General features: G+C 36.6%; 1 protein-coding gene across 5 annotated transcripts; it reads left to right on the forward strand.

The window, feature by feature from the left end:
• The first annotated feature begins 1,929 nt into the window (after window positions 1-1,929).
• Window positions 1,930-23,634, forward strand: LOC113743378 (cytochrome P450 97B2, chloroplastic). 5 transcript variants are annotated; one of them, XM_027271365.2, is made up of 15 exons: window positions 1,940-2,336; window positions 2,798-2,978; window positions 3,366-3,473; window positions 5,603-5,687; window positions 13,499-13,737; window positions 17,013-17,186; window positions 19,182-19,229; window positions 19,317-19,376; window positions 19,809-19,895; window positions 20,046-20,134; window positions 21,355-21,446; window positions 22,228-22,289; window positions 22,491-22,640; window positions 22,747-23,001; window positions 23,224-23,634. In XM_027271365.2, the coding sequence occupies exons 1-14, from the start codon at window positions 2,143-2,145 to the stop codon at window positions 22,975-22,977; spliced, it is 1,800 nt and encodes a 599-aa protein (XP_027127166.1). In that variant the 5' UTR covers window positions 1,940-2,142; the 3' UTR covers window positions 22,978-23,001; window positions 23,224-23,634. The 5 variants fall into 5 exon arrangements, with proteins under 5 accessions (XP_071904300.1, XP_071904301.1, XP_027127166.1 ...); XM_072048199.1 differs by having other exon boundaries at window positions 1,930-2,336; window positions 2,809-2,978; window positions 22,747-23,634; XM_027271364.2 differs by having other exon boundaries at window positions 1,941-2,336; window positions 22,747-23,634.
• Window positions 23,635-24,976: the final 1,342 nt, after the last annotated feature.

Genomic DNA, 24,976 nt, shown 5'->3' on the forward strand with positions numbered 1-24,976 from the left:
CATTTTAGTTTCAATTGTATCTACCAAAAAATAATCTTAAATCCAACCCAAAAATACCACAATATTTTAAAATTATACAAAATTCGTGTCCATGGGAATTAGACATTGTGAGTTTAAATTTTTAATTCATGTTTTTTGGATTTAGAGATTACAACTTTAAAAAAAAAAAGAAATTTGGAGTTTGAAAGAAGTCAAGAAAATAGAAAACAAAAATGCAACCTTGATAAGAGGCAAAAAATGAGAAGAAAGTGAGTGGACGTGACATTTAATAATTAGTCGTTAGGGTTAAGGAAAACCTATTCTTTTATATATATATTATTTCAATTTAATAGACAAAAACAAAAAATTCGTCGGTTCAACATTTCAATCCAGTTCGCACGGTTCAAACAGCTCTTACCAATTTTTAAGTCCAATCAACTCAACCCAAGATATGAATCGGACTTGAGCTATGACCGATTTACGATCTGATTGATCGAACCGGCCGATTCGATCCAGTTTTCAAAACAATGGTTTAACTTGGTGCTCAAAATCACGTTGGAGAAACTTATTAACTGTGACTATTAGGAGAACTCTAACTCCATTGTAGTTGGAGTTGTTGATACATCGAACTTTTCAATTGGCAAACTATTTTTCACGACAATAGTAGACATGGATAGGTAGTCATGATCACATGAGAGCAAACGTCCACTTTGTTATCTAATCACGAGCACATCTGATGGTGGATTGGTGCACCAAAGATAAGATGCACATCTGCATAAAAAAATACTAATAATAAAATATGTGCACAAATATGCAAGATACTACCTCGTTGAAAGTAGATAGCAAAATGTAGAGCACTGGTGTCGGTAAAGAATCACTGCTAATTTTTTCCACCACTACAGAATTAGGAAATATGTGGGTCAAAAGCCAAACACAATCATTTGGGGCACAGTTTTCACATGTACATTTACGCAATTTCTTACACAATTTTGGAGACAAAATATGCCAAAAAAAAATACCAACCCATGAGCAGTCTCGGGGTCAAGTTCTCAAGGTCGACGCTCAAGTTTGTTTTTTTATTTTAGGTAAAAAAAATCTCCCTGGGTGTTATATATATATGACGCTCAAGTTTTCATACAAGTAAGTGATAAAAAGATTAAGAAATAATGAGATAGAGAGGTCTTTTTGTTTGAGTTAGATAGACATTAGTTCCGATAATCATCAATGATTTTCCATCTTTTTAAGATAAGGATAGTCATCATCAATGACCAACTAAAATCATCCTTTAAAAAGTCAAAAGCTTATCCTATTCTCAAACTCGAGGTTCAAGGTGAGTTTATACCGAATTGGAATAGGTTCGATGGCCACGTGATATACATATAATGTTCTTTTTCAATTACTATTATCACTATTATCTTTAGGATGTTAGAAGCTTATCCTATCCTCAAGATCTGGGTTCGAGATCAGTTTATACCGAGTTAGAATAGTTTTCGATGACCACGTAACATACATACAATGTATCCTCTTCGATTACTATGCTAATAGGTTTGTGCTGGGTATTTTTTCTTGTCAAACTTTCACCATCTTCAAGTCATCATACATTGTGAAGTTTGGAGATTTAGGAATGTAGATTTAAAAAAGTAGGAAAACATTGAGGGGATCGTAAGTTATTACACTTTATTTACACACACTGATTTGTTTGCATCATCAACACATTTTTCAATCACCTTTTTATCTTACATGCATTATATCAAAAAAGTGCTACAGTACTTTTTTCACAAAATTATCTCAAATAATTTACAATCCAAACACAATTTTTTTTATTGGAACTTCTAGTCACATCATATTGATAGGGGAGGTAAGTGAGAATTTTGAAACTCTAAGGGTACTAGGTGATATTAGGATAAACCTTAGGGGAGGTTTTTCAAATTAACCATTATCATTATTAGTAGAGTTAGCTGATTAAATGGTAGTCATCCACAGTGGGAATTATCTCATCAGTTATCAGTAGTTCAGTACTGGTGGCCGGTGGGGTGATATAAGTCGAGAGAAGCCATTGGAAGCACTCGAGCCGAGCGTGTGGAGGCTGGCTGCTGTCAGTTGAAGTTGCTGCGGGTTGTGGATTTTGCCTGCTTTCTAGGTGCCATCCACAATAAGTACCCCATGACTGCTCTTACGCTTGCTCTAACTGCTACCAACAGTGGTAACCGTAATGGTACTGGTAGCAACCGCTGTTGCTGCAGTGGTAGATTTTGGTATCCCTCCTCCCACCATTCCGACTTTTATTCTTCCACCACTGCTTGTCCTTCATTTGGCAAGCCCAAAAGAGGGACTTCAGCTTTTGCTCCCGCAGTCAGGTGTGTGTGTGTGAAACAAAATATGTGCAATTAAATGCAAACCCTCTTCATTCGCACCATTAGATTTCTCCAGGATTTGCTGGATATGCTGTAATTGCCCTCTGCTTATTTGGTGCATAACAGATATAAAAGTTGGTTCTGCCCCCAGAGGAAGCAATTTGTTCAACTATTGAATGCCTTCTTGTTGGGCTGTGTTAAAAGTCAATTTGTCTTCTTATTTCCCGTAGGAAACAGCAGAAACTTTTTTTTTTTTTTTTGGGGGTTGGCTTAATGCTTTTGCTCCAACGGAATTACTGGAAATGTTGGGATCATTAAAATGATAACATCCACCTGCATATGTTATGTTAATTTGGCAACAGAATATCAATTTGTATTGCTTTCTCGGTCATCCTTAGGTCTGAGATGTTTAGTTGATCAATTGAATTCGTGGAGTAATATCTGTAGACTGTAACTAACTGCAGATGCCATTCAGCAAAAACTAATGCTCCCAAACCAAAAATGAATCTACTGGACAACGCCAGCAACCTTCTCACAAATTTCTTGAGTGGAGGAAGAATGGGGTCGATGCCAATGGCTGAAGGTGCAGTTTCTGATCTCTTTGGCCGGCCACTGTTTTTTGCGCTCTACGATTGGTTTCTCGAGGTACTCGTCTTTGCATGATTGTTTAGCTGTTTTGTTGCGATAAAATCAGCCACTGAATGATCTGTTGCAACTTGATATTTGACATAGTATTTCACCAGTGGAATTGGTTTTGTACTGCCCTTGATCTTCGCAATATGTTCTGGAAACTAAGCAAGTTGAGAAAAATTATAAGATTGAGTACTTGGCTAAGGTGCTACCACTTTATTAATGATTAAACCAAAAGCCACACGATTGTTTTATCTAATTCAAGGGCATGATCTTGGTAGCTCCTCCTCTATGCAAATAAAAAAGGATTACCTTTTGGAATCACATCCTTAGCATCAACAAATTTTTCCACAGCAAAAGCTCTGTTTAATGTTTTTCATTTGGCTTTGATTTTGCTGGCAGCATGGCTCTGTGTACAAACTTGCTTTTGGGCCAAAAGCATTTGTTGTTGTGTCAGATCCTATTGTTTCAAGACATATTCTACGTGAAAATGCTCTCTCTTATGACAAGGTAAGAAATTTTGCGCATTTTCTTCTAACAAGACACTCAATGTGCAATGCATCTGAGGCCTTCCTATATGTGCTTCATAATAGCATGACACAATATTGTCCAAGCTAGTTTGATTCGATGTTGTCTAAGACCTACAGTAGCTGATTGTGATTATAATTATCTTACTTCATGAAATGGTCCAAAGTTAAGATCCTAGTTGATCTCATCCTTTTCTCATATAACTAGGGGGAATGCCTGCGCATTGCCCCGGTGTTTGGCGCGTGTGCTGAAAGAGGATTTTTTAGGTGCCTGTGGTGAGCAAGTAAATAAAGACAAAAATAAGATAACAGCGCATATTAAGTAATATTAAGGAAATATAGCTTCTGTTGAAAACCATTATGAAATGCTGAGTGTAAAGGCTGAAAAAATAACGCAGTCCTGGAAGCCGAAAGGGGGAAAACTGAAGAATGTGAAGGAGGAAGAATTGAAAGAGCCATAACTGATGCTTAGACAATAACTCAGCAGCATACCCACGTTATTGGCCGTTTAATTGGGATGTAAATAGTGTTTTATTGCTGGTAAAGAAGCTGTTTCAAACGACTGAGCTTCAGGCATAGGAAAGCAGGTGTTGATATAATTATGAGTGTTTCAGACAATTGAAATGGAGTTATATTGCAATTACTGAGGTTATCAGCAACGTGGCTCTATTTTAATTACATAATAACACCATTTCAGTTATTGCACAAAAACACACGCTTATATGAATTGGACCAAATGCACAAATGATCGCCAAATAAGCCCACATTCCACAAATACCCAGATGTGTCTATAAATACAAGCTTTAAATGTACAAATATGGGGGCTTTAATGTAAAAACACCCAAACACATGTTGCAATCAGTTGTACCAAAAGCTTGAAAAAAGCAACACATTTTCCAAATTCCCAAAATGCCCCTGACCATGTGTTTGAAATTCAACTCCCTCTTTGACCAAAACTCAATGTTACATTGCAAGTTCCTCTTCCCGCAGATTTATGAAGATGATTATCATTTTTAATCTGCTTCTGAGGTACCCTGATAAAACACCCTGATACAATTCCATATGAAGTTTTGTCTTCAGATGTGAAAGAGTTTTTGTTATTGTGGTCAATGGTTCTGAAACATATTCTTCCTGTTCCTCTTCAAAGAGCTGACTACATGCTAACTTTGTAAGAGCATTAGAAAATGGTGCATGTATTGTCTTCTTTTACGCATGATATAACGCAAATTAACCTGTGTCTCGCATGACCACAGTTGAAATATGCAGAAATGGTTGACAAACGTAGTCACCTGCTCATGAGTATCATAGAATACATAACTTGAGAAAGTTTGTGATGTATGTCAGAGGAAAGGACCATTGAGGCAGTACATAATGGTTGTAAAAGAATGTAGATGCAATGCAAAAGTTTTATTTTTTTGGTTGTATAAGATACAAGTTACAACTAGTAGTGGCAGCTATATCACCATACGGACTTTATGGTTCTTTTTTCTAACTTTATAAGATAGAATTGTCTTTTTGAGCAGAAAATTAAACATTGAAAGGGTAAATTAAACCAGCTGACTTTGATCAACGTGTGACTGGGAAACATCACACGCGATTTCCTGCATCCTGAATGATGTTCTCATATGAATGCTCCAAGTTGTTACTTCCCTTAGACCTATACTAAATTTGCAAAACCAGTAAAGAAGAATATGTAATATTTTTTTCCTGACAGCAAGCAACTGCCACGTTCTTAGTGACAGTTAATTTGCTTGTCATGAGGATTTGGTTTCTTATATTACAGGTAGGTTAATTTGTCCTTTAATCATTCCCTAAAAAAGTTCTTTTATAAAATGAACTAACCTAAAGTATACTAAATGATGAGGCCAGCTTCTCATTTGAAGGAATAACTGTGCTTTTGTCCTTCGAGGATGTATGCTTATTCTACATAAAAATAAGCTTCTTAAACTGTACTAAGCTGATTCCCCGCTTACAGCACCTCATAGTGTAGATATGGTTACACCATTGTGGTATTGAAATTTTTTGTAATATCACATTGCTTTCTGTTAATGTGCTTCATCTTTGGCAGTATTTTTTACTTATCTGAATCAGGGATATTATATTTTCTTCTAGGGGGTTCTTGCTGAAATCCTAGAACCAATAATGGGAAAAGGGCTAATACCTGCGGATATTGACACTTGGAAGCAGAGGAGAAGAGGTGAGCAAGCTCCCTGATACTCTTTTAGAATGATGGTGTTAGCAGTATAATGTTTTAGTAAATCCACTTGAACTGTCCATTCTGGACTGTCCACTTTGGACTGTGTTAGCTGTATAATGACAATGTATGATAGTACCTTTTGGACTATCCATTCTGATAAGTTTCTGAACCTGTAAGTATAAAACTTATAGGTACTCGTTCGTAAATATGCAGCAGGGAACCCGTTGGCCCAATGGCCTGGAGAGGGCTCTTAGAGTCTTCTCCGCTGTCAGTTTCAGGGTTCAAATCCTATGCCTAGCAAGTGGGGGTGGGAAGGCTGTAGGGAGGGGTGGGTGGGTAAAAAAAAAATGCAGCACAAAACCCTAGAAAAGATTGCACAATTGTCTTTCTAAACAAGATTCAAAGAATCTTATGGAAAAACCTTGAACGCACTCAAGAAACTTGGATTAAACCAACGAAAGTTGTGTAATGGCATGTCAAAGTTTGATAAGATTATCTTACAATAACATTAAAGTAGGCCTATTTATTGGCATTAAGCTACTAGCCAGCATCTGGTTTGGACTCATAGAGGATTCGGCACTGGATTAGCCTTGGCAAATGTCCTTGTGTGGCTGGCCGGCTCTGTGTTCCTAATGGAATTGGTGCCAGTTTGGCTCAACCTAGTTGCACTTGTCATATTTTCTCAGTGCTGCAAACGCCTCCAAGTGCTTGTTTGAACAGTGCAATTTATAACTTAACATGAATAGAACTGGAAAATAATAAAAATAAAGAAAGCTACGATGACTACCCCAATTAAGAATGCTAAAAAACTTATTCTTGGGGAGCTTTATTGAATGTATCCTTTGAGGCCCCGCACCCAGGGTTCCTTGTTCCAAGGCAGTAAATTACTGCATGTCCAATGTTTGGGCGTACTGCTGCAAACAAAGACTTTGATTTTTGTTTCTCCAACATAAGCTTGACAATTAGCAAGTTTTAGAAATCTTTTAGTGACTGACATCGTGATATTGTTTCATTCAGAAAGTTTTGCTTCTTAAATGGTCAGTTAATAATTGCTGCTAGCTGAACACTGGGGGGGCGCTTCTCAAAAATTGGGTTGGAGTCAACATACCTAGAGTGGCTTGTAATATTAACAGTTTTAGTAGTTTTTTTTTGTACATCTTTGTAAACTAAGAAAAAAGGGAGAGAAAAATACTCTTCTTCATCTATTTGGACTACACAATATACATATATATATATACACAAGTGTAACCTAATTTAGATCCTAAAATCATGCTAATCTAAATCAATCTACTATCTAATTAATATATGATACTATAATCATATGATACCTAATTAATACATGATACTATAATCATATGATACCTAATTAATACATGATACTATAATCATATCTTTCCTAATATTTACAATATCAAATCTTTCCATAATATCAAATCACATATCTTCAACACTCCCCCTCAAGCTGGAGCATAGATGTTGCTCATGCCCAGCTTGTTACAAAGGTAATCAACTCGAACCCCAGGTAGAGCCTTTGTAAAGAGATCTCCCAATTGTTCTCCAGTCCTTACAAATCCTGTAGAAATCAAGCCCTGCTGTATTTTCTCACGAACAAAATGACAATCTATTTCGATGTGTTTTGTTCGCTCATGAAATACGGGATTGGATGCAATATGAAGAGCCGCTTGGTTATCACACCACAATTTTGCAGGCATTGAGGTTTTGAGACCTACTTCAGTTAGAAGTTGATTTATCCACATGATTTCACATGTGGATTTAGCCATAGCTCTATATTCTGACTCTGCACTCGATCGCGAGACAACATTCTGCTTCTTACTCTTCCATGAGATCAGGTTTCCTCCAACAAAGACACAAAATTCAGTCGTGGATCTTCGATCTGCCTTGGATCCTGCCCAATCAGCATCTAAAAAACACTCAATCCTAGTATGACCATGATTTTTATACAGAATACCACGTCTAGGAGCTCCTTTTAAATAACACAAAATTTGTTCTACAGCTGCCTAATGATTAACAGTAGGATTAGACATTTATTGACTAACAACACTAACTGAATACGCGATATCTGGACGAGTCACTGTAAGATAATTTAACTTTCCAACCAATCTTCTATACCTCCCAGGATCTTCTAACAATTCACCTTCTTTTGTGAGCTGCAAGTTAGGAATCATTGGGGTACTAGCTGGTTTAGCCCCCAATTTTTTCGTTTCAGATAGTAAGTCAAGAACATATTTTCTATGGGACAGGAATATCCCCTTCCTACTCTTTGCTACCTCAATACCCAAAAAATACTTTAATAGTCCCAAATCCTTTGTCTGAAATTGACTATGGAGAAAAGTTTTAGGAATCATATGGTAGTATATGTGGATGATAACAATATCATCCACATATACTACCAACAAAATAATACCAGCTTCAGACTGTTTGTAGAAAATAGAATGATCAGATTTGTTTTTCTGCATCCCAAACCTTTCAACTGTTAGACTAAATTTTCCAAACCAAGCACGAGGACTTTGTTTCAGTCCATACAAGGACTTCCGAAGATGACAAACCTTCCCAGACTCCCCCTGAGCAACAAACCCTGGTGGTTGCTCCATATAAACTTCCTCTTGGAGGTCTCCATGAAGAAAGGCATTCTTGATATCTAGTTGATGCAAAGGCCAATTATGAGTGGCTGCCATAGAAATGAATAACCTGACAGATGTTAACTTAGCAACAGGGGAAAAAGTGTCAGAATAATCCTCTCCATAGATTTGGGCATAGCCTTTGGCAACCAGGCGAGCTTTTAACCGAGCAACCGACCCATCAGGATTGAATTTAACTGCAAAAACCCACTTACTCCCAATGGCCTTCTTCCCTGCAGGTAAATTTACTAAGTTCCAAGTATCATTACCATCTAGAGCATTCATCTCCTCTATCATAGCATTGCGCCATTCGGGATGGGATAGGGTTTCATGAACAGTTTTAGGAAGGGAGATAGAATCAATAGATGTAATAAAGGAACAAGAAGAGGTGGGTAAATGATTATAAGATACACACGAAGACACAGGATAAGTGCATTGACGCTTACCTTTGCGAAGAGCAATAGGAAGATCATCACTTGAGACAGGATCTAGTAACGAAGGAACTGGTTCAGGGCATGCATCAGGAGACTTTTGTCGTCGAGAATATACCTGAGTAATTGGAGGTTTAGCAGGGGAAGAACTTGAGGATGTGACAGTATAGATTAACAAATCATCATCCTCCTCCTGACATGAATGAGATGAGGATGGGGTAAAAGGTGTATTTTCGAGAAAAGTAACATCAACTGACACAATGTACCTGCCGAGACTAGGACAATAACATCTATATCCTTTTTGGACACGGGAATAACCAAGAAAAATACATTTCAATGATTTGGGGTATAATTTAGTGACTTGGGGACGAGAGTCGCGGACAAAACATGTACACCCGAAGATTTTAGGTTCGATGGGAAACAAACGTTTATTTGAAAAAAGAGTATTATAAGGAGTCCCACCATTCAGAACAGATGAAGGCATACGATTAATTTGAAAGCAAGCTGTGGACACTGCATCAGCCCAAAAATGTTTAGGAACATGCATTTGAAATGATAAGGCTCTTGCAGTTTCGAGCAAATGTCTATTCTTTCGTTCTGCGACCCCGTTTTGGGATGGTGTATCCACACAAGAGGTTTGATGAATAATGCCATTTTGCACCATATAAGATTGAAAAGGTGCGAATAAATATTCTTTGGTATTGTCACTTCGCAATATTTGTAGTCTTAACCTCAGCACAAAAAGCACAAAAATGAGAAAACAACTCTGACCGATTTTTCATTAAATATAACCAAGTCATACGAGAATGGTCATCGACAAAAGTAACAAAATACTTGAATCCAGTTTTAGAAATGACTAGACTAGGTCCCCAGACATCTGAATGGACTAATGAAAAAGGAGCATCCGCTCGTTTATTGACTCTAGGACTCAGATTAACACGATGATGTTTGGCAAACTGACAAGACTCACAATCTAATAAAGACAAACCCTGAAATTGTGGACAAAGTATCTTTAACAATGGGAGAGAAGGATGACCCAGCCTACAATGTGCTTCAAATGGATTTACAATTCCAAAACAAGCTATGGACTTTGGTATCTGTGTGTCAAGAATGTAAAGACCTCCAGATTCATGCCCTTTACCAATAATCTGCTTCGTCGTAAGATCCTAAAACAAGCAATAGTCAGGAAAGAATTGGGCAGAACAATTGAGGGCACGAGTAAGTTTACTCACAGAAATTAGATTAAAAGACAACTCAGGCAAACTTAAGACAGATGAAAATGAGATTAATGGAGTGGGGTTAACTGAGCCTGATCCAAGAACACGAGATTTTGACCCATCAGCTAAGGTAACTGTAGGTGCAGATGTGTGTGTCTGAAAGGTAGAAAATAGACTAGAATTACCTGTCATATGATTTGTGGCACCAGAATCAATTACCCATTTGGAGGACGAGGACACAAGGCATGTGTTTGGTTTACCTGATTCAGCAATGGCAGTTACGGGAGTAGATGAAGACTTTAATGATTCTTGATACTGAGAAAATTTAGCAAATTCATCTGCAGAGATCGTAACAGACTTTTCATGGTTAATAGCATCATTGGTAGAAGCAATATGTGCGGATTGAGTTCTCTGGTTCCTGTACTGCAATTTCTTACAATCACGCTTCATATGACCCGGCTTATGACAATAGTGACACACAGCCACTTCTGCATTTTGTCCTCGAGTGTCAATTCCTTTACCACCACCTTTGTATTGCTGTTTTCCAAGACCAACAAGAGCATTGCTGGACTGAACAGACTGGGTATTCTCTGTGCGAAGCACCCTACTAAACACATCTTGCAAAGATGAGATCTCAGGACTGGAAAGAGTTTGAGATTTAACAGCTTCAAATTTAGGTGAAAGACCAGTCAAAAAACTCATAATTGCCATCTGTTCCCGTTGAGTTTGCTGAACTTTCACATCAGAACTAAACGGTAATAACAGATTAAGCTCCTCATAAGTTTTCTTAAAATCCATAAAATAAGTCATGATGGACTTATCTTGTTTCTCTGCACGATAAAAGGCTCGACACACCTCATATATGCGAGAAATATTCCCTTTACCAGAATACAAAAATTCTAAATACTCCATTAATTCCTTAACAAATTCACAGTGATTAATTAAGCTAATTACCTCACTGTCAATAGAATTCCGTATTTGCAGGAACAATCTAGCATCTTCCCTTAGCCATGTCTGTCTTGAACCATCTTTTGGAGGATCATCAGTCAGATGATTGTCTTTATCAATGCTTCGTAGATAAAGCCGAACCGTTTTGCTCCAATCAAGATAGTTAGAATTGTTGAGTTTGTGGTCCGTGATCTTAGACATCACAGGAACCACATCAGACGTAACGACAGATTTCGTTTCTGCCATAGGTTCAGAATTAACAGAAAAAAAACAAAAAAGGACAGATCTGAACTCTTTAAAACAAGAGTGAAGAATAGAACACAGATGTGTCCTATACAGAACTAGATGAACCGAATGATGACTAATGAATTTTCTGGCAGCGGACAGAGACCCTAACCTTGATGGTAGGGCTCTGATACCATGTAAACTAAGAAAAAACGGAGAGAAAAATACTCTTCTTCATCTATTTGGACTACACAATATACATATATATATGCACAAGTGTAACCTAATTTAGATCCTAAAATCATGCTAATCTAAATCAATCTACTACCTAATTAATACATGATACTATAATCATATGATACCTAATTAATACATGATACTATAATCATATCTTTTCTAATATTTACAATATCAAATCTTTCCATAATATTAGATCACATATCTTCAACAATCTTCAACCAGCAAATACAAACTCTGATCTCATCTGCAAATTGCATGATGCGGTTGAAACTGTGGCCTACGCTGCTTAGTTGAATCTCTTATTGTATATCAACTTAACTTGGCTATTGCATGATGTTGCTCAAGCCCAAGATACCTCATCTTTGTGCTTTTTATCTGTTTATTATTAAGTTGTTTTGGTAAAAATTTGTTTTTAAGTTATGTAGGTAGTTCCAGCTTGTCAGTAAAGGTGAAAAACAGTGTTTTTGGAGATTTGAGGCTTTCTATTTAAAAGTTAAAATTTGAACGGTATGTCAAGGCTTTCATTGATGGATGAAGGAGGAAGAAAGTTTTTCATTCTATGAGGTGAGTCATAGGCCTCAAGATGGAGGGGCTGAAGGGGCTTGTGTTGGAATAAGTATTGTTATGAAAAAAACACAACAATGAAGAACAAGCTATCTTATGAAGTAACAGCACAGAAGAATTGATAAACTTACATTGAAGTTTCATAACATGAAAAAAGCTGGCAAATTCAGAAGGAGATATTAAATGTGTATTTATTTTTTTTCCTTATTATGTTCCTTATCGAATCCAAAGTTGAGTATCTACATTTTTTTCTTCTACTATTTCCAATCCATTTATTGACTTGTAATAGTAACTTATGACATTCTCCATTATCTTAACAATACAAAATTTATCCAGAATGCTATAGTAAGTTTATCATCAGAGCTTTTGACAGCTGAATGGCAAGGCCCTATATCAAATTCGGTTCATGGAGTGGTAGTCCTTTGCAATACTGTCTCCAGTTGAAGTTTCCATAGATTTGGTGTACTGGCTTGAAATTTCAGCAGCCAAGAATTTGTGTTTCTGGAAATAATCTTCATGGCGTTTGGCTATTTCAAAAGACAAATGTCACAGAATAGGATCTATACTGCAAAAAGCAAATTACGGGAGAAACCCGGGGGGGGGGGTGTTTATTTTGGTTAACCTCCTACTCATTAAAAGCAGAAATCCACTGTAGTTTAATCTGGTTTGCCAGAGAAAATTTTCTAAAACTGTTAATTGAATGGTTTGAATAAGTAGATCAAAATCTGTGAAAGTAACTTGATAATTTTAGCTATCATGTTTGCTTTCCCGAATCTGGAGAAGAAAGAGCAGTTACATGTTTTACACTTATTTCATTCCTTATTTGGAAGTATGCATTTTAGATTAGGCGATTATGTAACAAGACATGTGATGACACTGTTATAGTCTCTGTTTCTTCTGTTCTGTGGCTATTGACTATGATATAAACTATAAGTTTCAACTTCATTAGCTTGTAAAAAACATCCGATCAGTAACTATGCAGTTACAATTCATTTCAATTCTGCGTCTTCTGCACATTTTGATTTTCCTTGTTCATGTTTGAGTATTTTTTATGTAATTTTGTTGTTGTGGTCTGCTTAGTGTCGTCAGTATAAGTAGTTGTCATGTTTGATGGAAAGCAAACATCCAAGTTTTACGGTTTTTATGCTGTTGGGCACTTTTGCTTTCTCTATGATCATATGATTTTTTATGTTCACTCATTGCTGTAGTAAGTCCAAAGGGTTTACTAGGATTTGCAACGTTGCAACGCTCCATAATGCTGGTGACATAAATGATAGCTCTTGAAATGGCGAAAGAGCAGTAGAATTATATATGGTACACATACTGATAGGTGATAATTTGTAAATTGGAACTTTGGTCCATGGGAAATTAATGACCCAGAAGTATCTTATACCACATACCTATGTAAGTTGCAATCCTCTCAAAAGCTTAGTAAATTGCATAGTGATAGATCTCCACATGTTAAAAGCTTTTTCTGTTTCCACATCCTCTCTTCTACTCTTCTTCTTTTATCCTTCTTTTCAAACTTATATATCTCCCCCTTACAGTTATTGCTCCTGGGTTTCATGCACTGTACTTGGAGGCCATGGTCAAAGTATTTACTGATTGCTCTGAGAGAACGATGCTAAAGTTTGAAAAACTTCTTGCTGGAGAAGGGAGAAAAGGAGGGAAGACCATTGAGTTGGACCTTGAAGCCGAATTTTCCAGTTTGGCTTTAGATATTATTGGTCTTGGAGTTTTCAATTACGATTTTGGTTCGGTTACCAAAGAATCTCCTGTTATTAAGGTAAAAAGTTCAAACTTCGTGAGTTTGTGTACATATAGATAGTACTTCTAGGTACTTCTTTCCTCCTCCAATGCTCATGGATGTTTGACTTAGTTTGCTTTTAATTGTGTTTCCTCCCTTGGCATGTTCTCATGCACCAGCAGCATGTATTCTTAGGTTTTGTATTGTCTTCCTTGCAACTAATATTGGGATTCTTAAAGGTGTTGAGTAGATGTATAGTTGAGCAACTGAAATATTAATATTTATTGATGATTGTGCAATTACATGCTGTCATGAGTGTCATCTCTATCTTCTGTGCCAAAGTTCTCTTGAACAACTCTTTTTAGCTTACTTTCTTAATCATTTAAATATCTCAGCAAATTAAGTTATTTTGCTGCATTAGTTTCCTTTTTCCTTTACCTCTCTTCCCTGGCTTGTGCCGTACTCTTCTAGTTGCTTTCATTTTCTCATTCTACTATTGTATGATATTTGCAACAACATGTTCTGTTTGACTACTCTAATTTTTACCAACGGTTCATGAGTGCTGGGAAAAGTGAGGTCTTTTTTTTTTCAATCGTATTTTTTTTAAACATCAAAGGCCTTTCTAAAGGCCTTATGACAAAAGTAAATACCTTGGAAAGATGGAACTGGTCACTCTTAGATCTCTAGTTTGGAGTAATAGATTGAAGACACTCTGTTCGTTGTTTACTTCAACACTTAGCGGGATGGATTTCTTTTACCAGGTAGTCCGTTTGGTTGGTTGTGAAACATTTTTCCATTGGTGTTTTCCCAATTTTCTGTGCTTGGTTACATCAGAAGCGAAGGAAACTTTTTCTGCTGGAAAATTTTTTACTCAATTTGATGTTAAACACCTAATGGAACGTTCTCTTTGCAAGTTTTTTTATAAACCAGACCACTTCATCTCTTCGAAGCAAGATACCCATTATCTTCTTCCTATTCCTTTTCAGATGCATCGTCCTCCTGTTGTTTCTCTGCAATGCGCTTATCTCCTGCTTCTTCCTCTCTCTTTCTTACATAAATCTAGGGCCTGACTTGAGAGATTGGCAGATTGGGGGGAAAAATCTAGAACTAAAAAAGCTGCTTGTGGTGTTTTGCAAGGTTGATTTGAAACTTTCGGGTTAGCGTTTAAAGGTCATTCCCATAGGAGGATGTAATTTGTCATAGCAGTACTAAGATTCTTGTATTGTGGATATTAAATTAATTTTTTATGGAAAAATCTACAAATACCAGTAACAATGGCGTATTCTTAAATTTTTGGCTGATTTTTGGCTGTAACTTTGGCAACTTCTTCAATATTTCTTGCATTCTTTGCTGGGCTTACCGTGGGTAATTTGGATAACATTTTTGGTTGGTTATGTGTGTTATCCAATCTCATCCATGGTTATTTACCAGAACAGAGTACTAAGGATATTAGTTTTGCAGGAGATACCAAGTCAAGCAAACATAAGAAATTAGGGAAAGCAAATATTTTCTTGGAAAATCATTTTCAAAGGACTTACTGCATTCAACATGTTCATGACTACAGAAGTAAATAGTTTTTGAACCCTCTCAGAAGTAAACTTTTTCATGCTTAGCATTTATATGATAATGTCAAAAATTGGCATGAACTTGACATGGTTGTAGAGAATTCTGCTCTTATCATTTTATATGGTACTCAGTAAATCAAGGAGATGAATGAAATCAATTAAGAAAACAAGTAAACTAATGTAGGAATTCATTTCGCAAATATTTTACTGCAGTATATGTTCAACATGATTACTTTTTAGGATATATCTATGAAATTCGAATCCCAATTGCTTCAGCTAAGTAGAAATTGACTGGTAAGAATCAAATTGATCAGTTAAAATCATGAATATTAGTCAGTTTGAGTTCTTGATAAAGCGGCCAGAACAACCTGTGTGGGACAGAAGTAGAAATGACAGTTCTCATCTCATTTTCTTTTCTTTTCCCATCTTATTTTCCTCTGTGCTTTGCCTTCTTATGTTCTTAGAGACATGTAAATCAACTGAAATGTGGAGGAAGTAGAAAGAACTCTATCCATAATTCTTTATCCATCTACTCATTGGTGCTTATTTGTCTGTGGGGTGAGAAGATTCCCTTTCTTTACTAACATCCAGAAGCACTTTCTTGGGTTTTTCTTGCATAATTCAGCAAATACAGTTATTTACATGAGTTTGATTTGCTTCTCTAGCAAAAATATGAGTACTGGGAGAAGGGGGATATCATGGACTTGGTTGGCCGTGTACTTTTCCAGTGACACAAATGTGTTGATATCTGTCGGGAAAAATGGAAAATAATGTCATTTGTGTCCAGCTTTTAGAAGGGCAGATGGTAGGATGAGGTTATGCTTGACTGCTTGAAAAAGATTACATCATTACAATTTGAGATGACAACTTAAAAATCTTAATGCCATCTTGGTAAGAAGAGCTTAATTAACACTTGAAAATGATGATATTAATTTTCTATACCTCTACTTACAAGTATATTGTAATGCTAATGCTTAGATATTTTACCCTGAAAACAAAAACAAATAAATTATAGAGATTGCAAGAGCTTAGGAAAGATGTATGTGAGATAATGGAAAACGTTTGGAGATTGATTTAGTATATAAGATAAGAGAGTAAAAGATGGGAGTTTAAATCAAATGTATTAATAGGAAATAGACCTTTTTCCAGATAAGAAGAATAAACTAAAATAGAAATTATCTGTAATCAACTAAGGGCGAAAAATTGTGCATTTAGAATACTGTTTTATTTATTAAAATCAAGAGGACTAATATCAAAAGTTGGTTTAGTTTTCATGTAAATTAAGTGTAAACGAGTAATTTGAAGGAATGTGTACAACTTTAAATTGTAGATACTACTATAGTCAAATTAAGAGAGCTAATGCTAATAAGTTTGAGTGCTTTCCTCTAATGATAAGTTTAAACAAATAAAATGCCACATAGCATTGTCTTGTGAACTCTCATGAAATACTGTTCTCAGATTGTATAATTGGTATGTATACCAGACGTTGTTGGATGTATCTATATGTTTTCCATATTTTGGTCCTTCGATTGAGTATTTTTTCACCAATTAAGCTTTTGCTTGCAAATATTGTAACTTATGCCATTTCTTGTCTCTACCCTTCTTTTTGAGGTTGATAGCATGTCAGCAATTAATGGTTTTTTAAAATCTTTTACTATTGGCTTTATAATTTATCACATGCTTTTGTGTTTCTTGATTAACTTTTTTGCTATCAAAATGGTCAATACATATCTAGGTGTATTTTTTCAGGCTGTATACGGTACTCTCTTTGAAGCTGAACATCGATCAACTTTCTACATACCTTACTGGAAATTCCCTCTGGCAAAATGGCTAGTCCCCAGGCAGCGAAAGTTCCAGAAAGACCTTAAGTTTATCAATGACTGTCTTGATGATCTTATCAGAAATGCAAAAGAGACCAGACAGGTAAGGAGTATATAACTCCAGAACTACTTGAAGAAGCAGTTTTGGTTCGTTTATCATTAACAGCCAACCTTACCCTTTCACATAATATCTGAAGCGTATCAAAAGACATGGATGTCCTTAATGCTCCTGCCATTCCCCTCTGGAGCATGTAGGTGATAGAAGTCAGCTTGTTAACCTTTAAACTAACCAAACACTTGGTCCACAAAATTTGCTACTTGTGTTCCTTTCTTTATATTATTACCTGAGAGAGACATTTGTCTATCTTGAACACAGTGGTAATATATCACAACCTGGTTCCATCTTTCATAGAAGACAATTATCAGATTCATTACTATCACAAACAAAACTCATGAGTTTTTCAACTTATTTTTCATCTATAATAACCCATATTTCATCCTTCTGCTTTTGATTTGCCACACTCCGAAAAAGTTGTCCTTACCATCATCTTTGTGACATATACAAAGTTCCCTCCATGGTGTCAAGGACTATCAATTCCAAGATATTCAAATGGAGAGCAGAAGTCATAACAAAGATATTATAATGCACTAATTTCTAGAGTTTTTCTTGAAAATCTGGAAGGGGTTAATAGAGTGGTTTGTGCTTAAGCACCACATGGCACTAAACTTGCGACACGGTTTCTTACTGTAGAAATAGTGGGCTTTCTGTTAGAGGGAGAATGACATGACTTTCTGTTGTGTAGTTATCTGTGGATGGACTTTGAGATTAGTCTTATTCCTTTAAACTGTATGTTCTTGCTCTCTTTTGTCTCTTTTTATCCTCTTCTTTCTTCTCCTACCCCGAATGAGTTGACGAGTCATCCAGGCTACACCTGCTGTTTAGTCCCATAAAGCTCATATCTTTCCAGCCTTAGCTTTGCTCAAAACATTTGGGAGTACATGATTTCAAGGCCCAAATACCAAATTCAAGCTTGATTGGTCATTCTTTTGTTTGTCTTGTGGTTCATAAATCTATTAACATCCATTGAGTCATTCAAATTCATAGACACCAAAACTAGATACTAGAATATCTTGACCTTCATGCAGAAAGTAGAGAGGGAGGGAAGAGACAGCAAAAGACAGAGAGGTAGAGGATTTCTTTTTGTTTTTTCCCCCCTTTCAATTATGTTGGGATCCAAGAGGCATGTAGTGAAACCCGACATGTTTTCATGCAGTTGATGCTTGCATGAACCCAACATATTTTTTAATATTGTTCTTATCTTTGTTTTTGGACGTTGAGTGTGTCGAATGAGTTCAGAAATTTGGTTACTTTGGCTGTTTTTCTTCTTTAAGGTAGTATATCTATTTTTTGCTGCAAAGTCTTGTGTAAAGAATTGTTGATGTAACTCAAGGATTTGCCTGCTTCTTTCTTGTACATTCTTCGACACTGAAACTGGCATAGATCCTCTTCATTCATCATTGTACAGATACTTGATCTTGGTTGTTTTCACTTTATTATTATACGGTACACATGCTTTTTGCTTAATATGGTCCACCCTGTCTCTGTTTGGGTAATTTGGCTTTTCTCATAGCTGGAGCATAGACAACCCAATCTTCCTTATCTAGAACAATCACCAGTTTTGCTTTGTCTGGATTGAGTAGAAAAGAAGAAATAGCAAATATCAGGACTAGATACTAGTGCTTGGTACATTGAGCATTGGCACCCACTCTTCCATAATCAGTAAGGAACTATACAGTTTTTCATTGTCAGGAACTCAGGATATAGGAGAACAGAAGAAACAGCAAACTAGCTTTGGTAGTTTGAAATATCCTTGGAATGTGTTTTGTTATTTACCATTGAAGAATCAAAAGCTTTTTGATGACTCCTTTCCCAAGCCAGGCTTAGAACCTTACCTGAATATTGGCAAGAGTAGTTATTTGTCTTCCAATGAGGAACAGGTGGCCATTTTGCTTTACACTAATTGCATCGTTGCACCCGTTTATTCTAGTAGATTCACCATTGTATTGTTTATTATCAAGAGGTTGCATTCTGGCACAGGAAACAGACATTGAGCAACTGCAGAAAAGGGACTACTTAAAACTTAAAGTGAGCATAATCCTTATGCACTTCCTGTATTGATATTTGAAAGTAACAAGGTAGTAAATTTGGCACCATAACTCTTGAAGTTTGCAGGATGCCAGTCTGTTGCGATTTTTAGTTGATATGAGAGGTGCAGATGTTGATGATTGTCAGGTAGAGTAAAAGTTACTTGTGGTGTTTTCTTCATCTGCTGATGGAACTTCTGTATCCAAAACAACCGCTTTACCTATTGTACTACTTCAGTGAGGAAATTTTCTTCTTCCAATTTGCACATGAACATGTGGGTATGTTTGGCCAAGTTATGCTGTATGGAGAAATGAATTTACATAGGTGATTGTTCAAATCATTTCACGAGTTAGAAAAGCATTTACATTACTTGAATCTGGCTGTTCTTAGCAGAATTTATGCAATTGCTTGCTAATTTGACATTGTAATCTCTGGCAATTATATCTCAACCTCCAAGTATGCTAGCTACCTTAACTATCCACACTTTAATACCTTTCTCATTTAGATTGCTTATGTATGCTTTTGCATCTGCACTATTATATGTTGGAGTTTATAATCTGCTGCTGTTCCATTTTGCAGCTTAGAGATGATCTGATGACAATGCTTATTGCTGGCCATGAAACTACAGCTGCTGTGCTTACTTGGGCTGTTTTCCTTCTTGCACAAGTAGGTTTTATCTTAGTGACATTCAAAACTCTTTGAGAATGTCTCTAGAAAGTGGATTTAGATTGGTTTTCTTCAATGTTTCCTCGTTCTTCAGCAACAGATTTCTCAACTTGTATTACATATGGTGTATGGTAAATTGCTGTTTTGCAGCATCCCAGCAAAATGAAGAAAGCACAGGCTGAGATTGATTCAGTGCTAGGCCAAAGGAGGATAACCATAGAATCAATTAAAAAACTAGAGTATGTGGTAGTGCTCCATGAAACTCCTATTGCCATAGTAAAATCTCTTTCCGGAGTTCTTTTACTACTATGCTATGCTGCTCATTAAATTATTTGTGTAGTTATTTCCAACATACATGAGTATACCCAAAGTGGATTTCATGACCGTGATATAATATATCACAACATCTAATACACTGGAAGAATGAATGTGAAAGTTTTGCATCTCCTCTTGATTATAACATAACACATGTAGACACAGAAATTTGATCTTCTGTAGCTTGTTTTCTGCGACTTCAAATAAATTTGAATGTGAGATGATGCATACAGTAAACCTACTATATGAATATATTCCTCATTGCTATCTGTTTCTGCAAGAGAAATTAATTGAGATGGGTCTGAAAACCTAATGCTTGCTTTGTTTTTGGTATATAAGAGGTTCCTGACCATAGAGAAGAAGTTCAGTTGAGAATTCATTCTTGATTCCTTTTTAGTTCAATAACTTCATGTAAAAAGTTCACAAATTTTGTGATGCATTTGACAACTGTTTTGGTAATCTGGCAAGAGATATAGAAGTATATCAGAATGGGCAGTTAAATTGGCAATCTGGGTGAAACTGACATTCAGTTTAGTTCTTGATGTAACACCAAAATGAAGAGATCCACATTGCACGCAGCAAAGAGCCCCCTAACATACCAAAATACTCATACTGTGGATTGAAATTTGACCTAAATCAATTTTTTGTTGCTTAAAAAGTTTTAAGAGGTTAATTTCATGGACCTGCTTGAGGTATATGTTTCTTCTGTGGCAACCTAAGAGCCCAGCTTCATGGTTTAGAGAATCACTAATGGAATAAACTTTGGCCTGTTTGGATGGGTTGCTTTTTTCAAAAAAAATAAGACCTGATTTTAGAAAACTTTTAACGTGTAGTCCATTTTCCTTTTTATCTCACATGTTCTCTTTCCAATAAAGTAGCTACAGCAAATGTTCTTGAGAAACACCCCAAAAAAGTGTAAATAGGTTAATTATAACACTTTTGTCAAGTACATATTTGAAGGATGGTACGTTGTATTTATCCAATTGCATAAAGTAGTAGTTCATTTCATTTTACTATATTGCCTTATCTTGCTACTTTTAAATGTAGACTAAAAGAGTCAAAATATTAACTTTGATCTTAAATATCATAAAGCCTTTATACTTTTTGCATTCTAAATGGCTGTGTGCCATCTGGATGCTGTCAGGTACATACGACTTGTTGTTGTAGAGACGCTACGCTTATATCCGCAGCCTCCACTCCTTATTAGGCGTTCTCTGAAATCAGACAAGTTGCCTGGTATGGTCCTATAGTAAGTTGAACAGATCATGCCAACTTCATAACAGGAAAACAAATTTTTGTTGAAGGTCTGATTTGGATTCGAGGGGCAACTAAGCTTTGCATTTAATTCCTCTTAGCAACATAGTCTTGAGGAGCTCATAGTACTTGAAGTTTGTAGCGTCACCTACCTGTATTTGCATGCATCCACCATCCAAACTGAGTCTCAAACTGACAGCTAATGACATATCTAATACTCAAAGCTCTAAGTTTTGGGAGTGACATATCATCTCGCATCAAGCTACATATGTGGTGCTTGATATCTAAAGAGTACAAGTGTTTAGAATTTTCCTTAGAAAAGATGTTTCAGACACTCTTGAACATTTTACTTCTTGCGTTGTTTCTTTTTCAGCTCTCTACTGGGATGCAATAAGTTCTCTTCTGCTCAACTCATCAACCCCTCCACACACACACAACCCCCTCCTCCGCACCTCCACCCCAACCCCCCCCCCCCCCCCCCCAAAAAAAAGATACATATATATATTCTGCTGCCCCCCTTTTCTGTGCGGGGTTTTGTTTACAGAAATGGAGAATGAGCTTATGCAGTAGTGCCAAAAATTAGACGCAATGAGGTCATGATACCTTGAAAATCTTTTAATGAACAACTAAGTTTAGCATCTTCTCGTATTTTTGCAACCATGAAAACAACTTGTTTTTGGAATTACATCTGCTGTTCAATTTGTTTCTCATTAGCAATGCCATAATTTCAGCTACTTCTAAGTCCATTGCTTCACATCTGCAGGAGGTCATAAAGGTGACAATAATGGATATGCAATACCTGCTGGCACTGATATTTTCTTATCTGTGAGCCTTTATTTTCCTTTTTGTTGGGGAATATATCTACTATGTTGCATATAAAAAGATGAAAGTGCATATGATAGCTTTGATACTCACAACTAGTGATAGAAAATTAGACTTGAAAACTGTTAGCAACGATCATGTGTAGCAGAATGAATTTTTGGGCAGCTATTTAGGATTTCCTATTAAATTAACTGCATCTGGCAGGTATACAATGTTCATAGATCTCCATACTTATGGGATAATCCCAATGACTTTGAACCTGAACGCTTTCTAGTAAAAAGAGTGAGCCAAGGCATTGAAGGATGGGCTGGTTTTGATCCATCCAGAAGTCCTGGAGCTTTATATCCAAATGAGGTTATTTAATAGTGGTTCTTTATTTTATTTTATTTTTTTTATTCCGAGGACTATAGTGTGTAAACTCTTAGAAATTTGCCAATATGGCCGTTATTGCTGTTATCAGATTATGTCAGATTTTGCATTCCTGCCCTTCGGAGGGGGCCCAAGAAAGTGTGTTGGAGACCAATTTGCATTCATGGAGTCAACAATAGCATTGGCTATGTTGCTGCAAGAGTTTGATATAGAACTGAAAGGATCTCCAGAGTCTGTGGAAATCGTCACAGGAGCAACGATTCACACGAAAAATGGTTTGTGGTGCAGATTGATGAAGAGGCAAGATATTCAGAGTCTGTAGCTATGGTACATAGTTCTGCTGGAGGTTTGTTGGTTCACTTCTAAGTTCTAACCATCCCCTTGTTTTTGTTCATTTCTGGTTTCCTAAATACTGGTCTGAAACCCTCCATGCTCGGGACATTTCTGCTGAAGCATAAATGTGTTGTACTTTCTTCCTGGGCTAAGGTTGCACCAGGTGAACATAGTGGAGAACTGTCTCAAGCTCAAGAACTTAGATACCGTACTTAAGAAGCTACTAATAATGTAGGACTAAAGGGGGAAGGCTGAGAGTACCAAAGACTAACCAGCTTATATGATTGAAGATGAGGCTGCATTGCTGAATGGAGATTATAGTGAGGAGCAAACAAAAACTGTTAAATTCGGAATGACAGATCACGAGGCTCCAAGTTGAGGATATACAGGAGAAACCTATAACATGTAGGTGGGAGATTGGGTGTAATATCGCGTACAAGATGTATCTTAAAATGATGAAAAAGGACTAAAAAAAATGTTGCCTGGCCTAAGCAGTCTGCGAAAAAAAAAAAAAACTTTTAAGCAGGGTAGCTTCCAGGCAGTGCATATTTATGATGCGGGATTTTGTCATATCCCTTAAACCTGGATTATTTGTGAATTAACAGCACGTTTTACAGCTATGCAAGTGCTCCTACGAGTTTGTTTTGCTGGTTGCCCTGCAATAAAATTGTGGCTATGGTCTAGTTGTGTAGGACAACTAGACCATGTTTAACCTATCAAACCTTAAAATTGCAAAACACGAATTCCTACTGGTATAGTCGTATGAGAATTGTTAAACATCTAGTAAGTAAAACGAAAACAAATTCACGGAGAAAACACTTGTCAAGCAGATAGTTTGCAGATTTTACCTACCCCGGTACAGCAACAAAGAAATGCTCAATGGATGAACATCTCATTATTCATGCTACAGCCAAAACCAGCCCTTAGCATGCCATGTCCTGCAAGGTACGGTGGATGTTGGTGCTCAGAAACCAAGCTGCCCCAGAAACTGCCAATCTCAATATGAGTTAAAGCAATTTATGATACATTTTGTGACACAAAACCACAAAGATCCATATTTCTCAACTCAGTACTCTGCTGAGAAGCATAATGACCAACTTGTGTCAAAATTGAATTGAAATGTTCCTAAAACAGAAAAGAAAAGCGTTTAGTTAGCAACAATGTTACTATTGTTCCTTGAGTTAGTCGAGATGATAGAGTTGGCGTCATGTTTTTCTGTCAATTCGGATTCGAACCTTTTATGGGACATCTGCTTGTCGCGTGGGACCTGTCTAGTGCATCTTACTCCTCCGTGTGGTTGGCAAGCTATTGCACAGGGTGAGATTTATCCATTGCACACTCTCGAATAGCGGCTACGGTTTTCTTATATATATATATATATATATATATATATATATATATATATATATATATATATATATAAAAGACTATTACAACTGAAAGACAGGAAGGTCTTGCATGCTTTTTACACCCCTTTAAGAAATAAGATATTTGTAATATGTATTCTTTTGACGCATCCAGCATTTTGAGTTTTTCTGCTGCTACTGGAGCCAAATTGAAAACACACATCAACTTAAAATAAAGCCCGATATTCAAGAGTAAACTTATTGGAATTAGGCTCCCACCAATATGTTTTCACCAACAGCTTTTAGCCAAGTGCGCATCAACCAAGCAAAAGAAAAGACAAAGAAGATCATCTCCAATCAGTGCACCGCCAAGCAAAATGTGCTGGGAATGATGATTCACCCCAACCACAGGTAGGAAGGGAAGTGTGTATCCTTTTCCTAAGTAGCTGGTATCGAAGAAAACTACGTCAAAGAAATGTTCATAATCATTTCTACCCTTGGGATCGATCCAGACAACATTCTGCATACGTTTTTCCTTCTTGTTACCAAGATCCACGGCATAGTACATATTTTGAAATTCAGATTGCACAAGGGACAAAGTGATCTGGCAAGAAGTTTACATCCTCCTTGTAGTTAATGCCA

This window comes from Coffea arabica, chromosome 5e (assembly GCF_036785885.1).
Source record: "Coffea arabica cultivar ET-39 chromosome 5e, Coffea Arabica ET-39 HiFi, whole genome shotgun sequence".
Taxonomy (NCBI): domain Eukaryota; kingdom Viridiplantae; phylum Streptophyta; class Magnoliopsida; order Gentianales; family Rubiaceae; genus Coffea; species Coffea arabica.

Excerpts from the sequence above, each read along its gene's own strand:
- LOC113743378 (XM_027271365.2), top strand. The coding sequence starts at position 2,143 with ATGACTGCTCTTACGCTTGCTCTAACTGCTACCAACAGTGGTAACCGT. Across the intron at positions 21,447-22,227 it reads GAAATCAGACAAGTTGCCTG|GAGGTCATAAAGGTGACAAT; the intron begins GTATGGTCCTAT and ends TCACATCTGCAG. Across the intron at positions 22,290-22,490 it reads GCACTGATATTTTCTTATCT|GTATACAATGTTCATAGATC; the intron begins GTGAGCCTTTAT and ends TGCATCTGGCAG.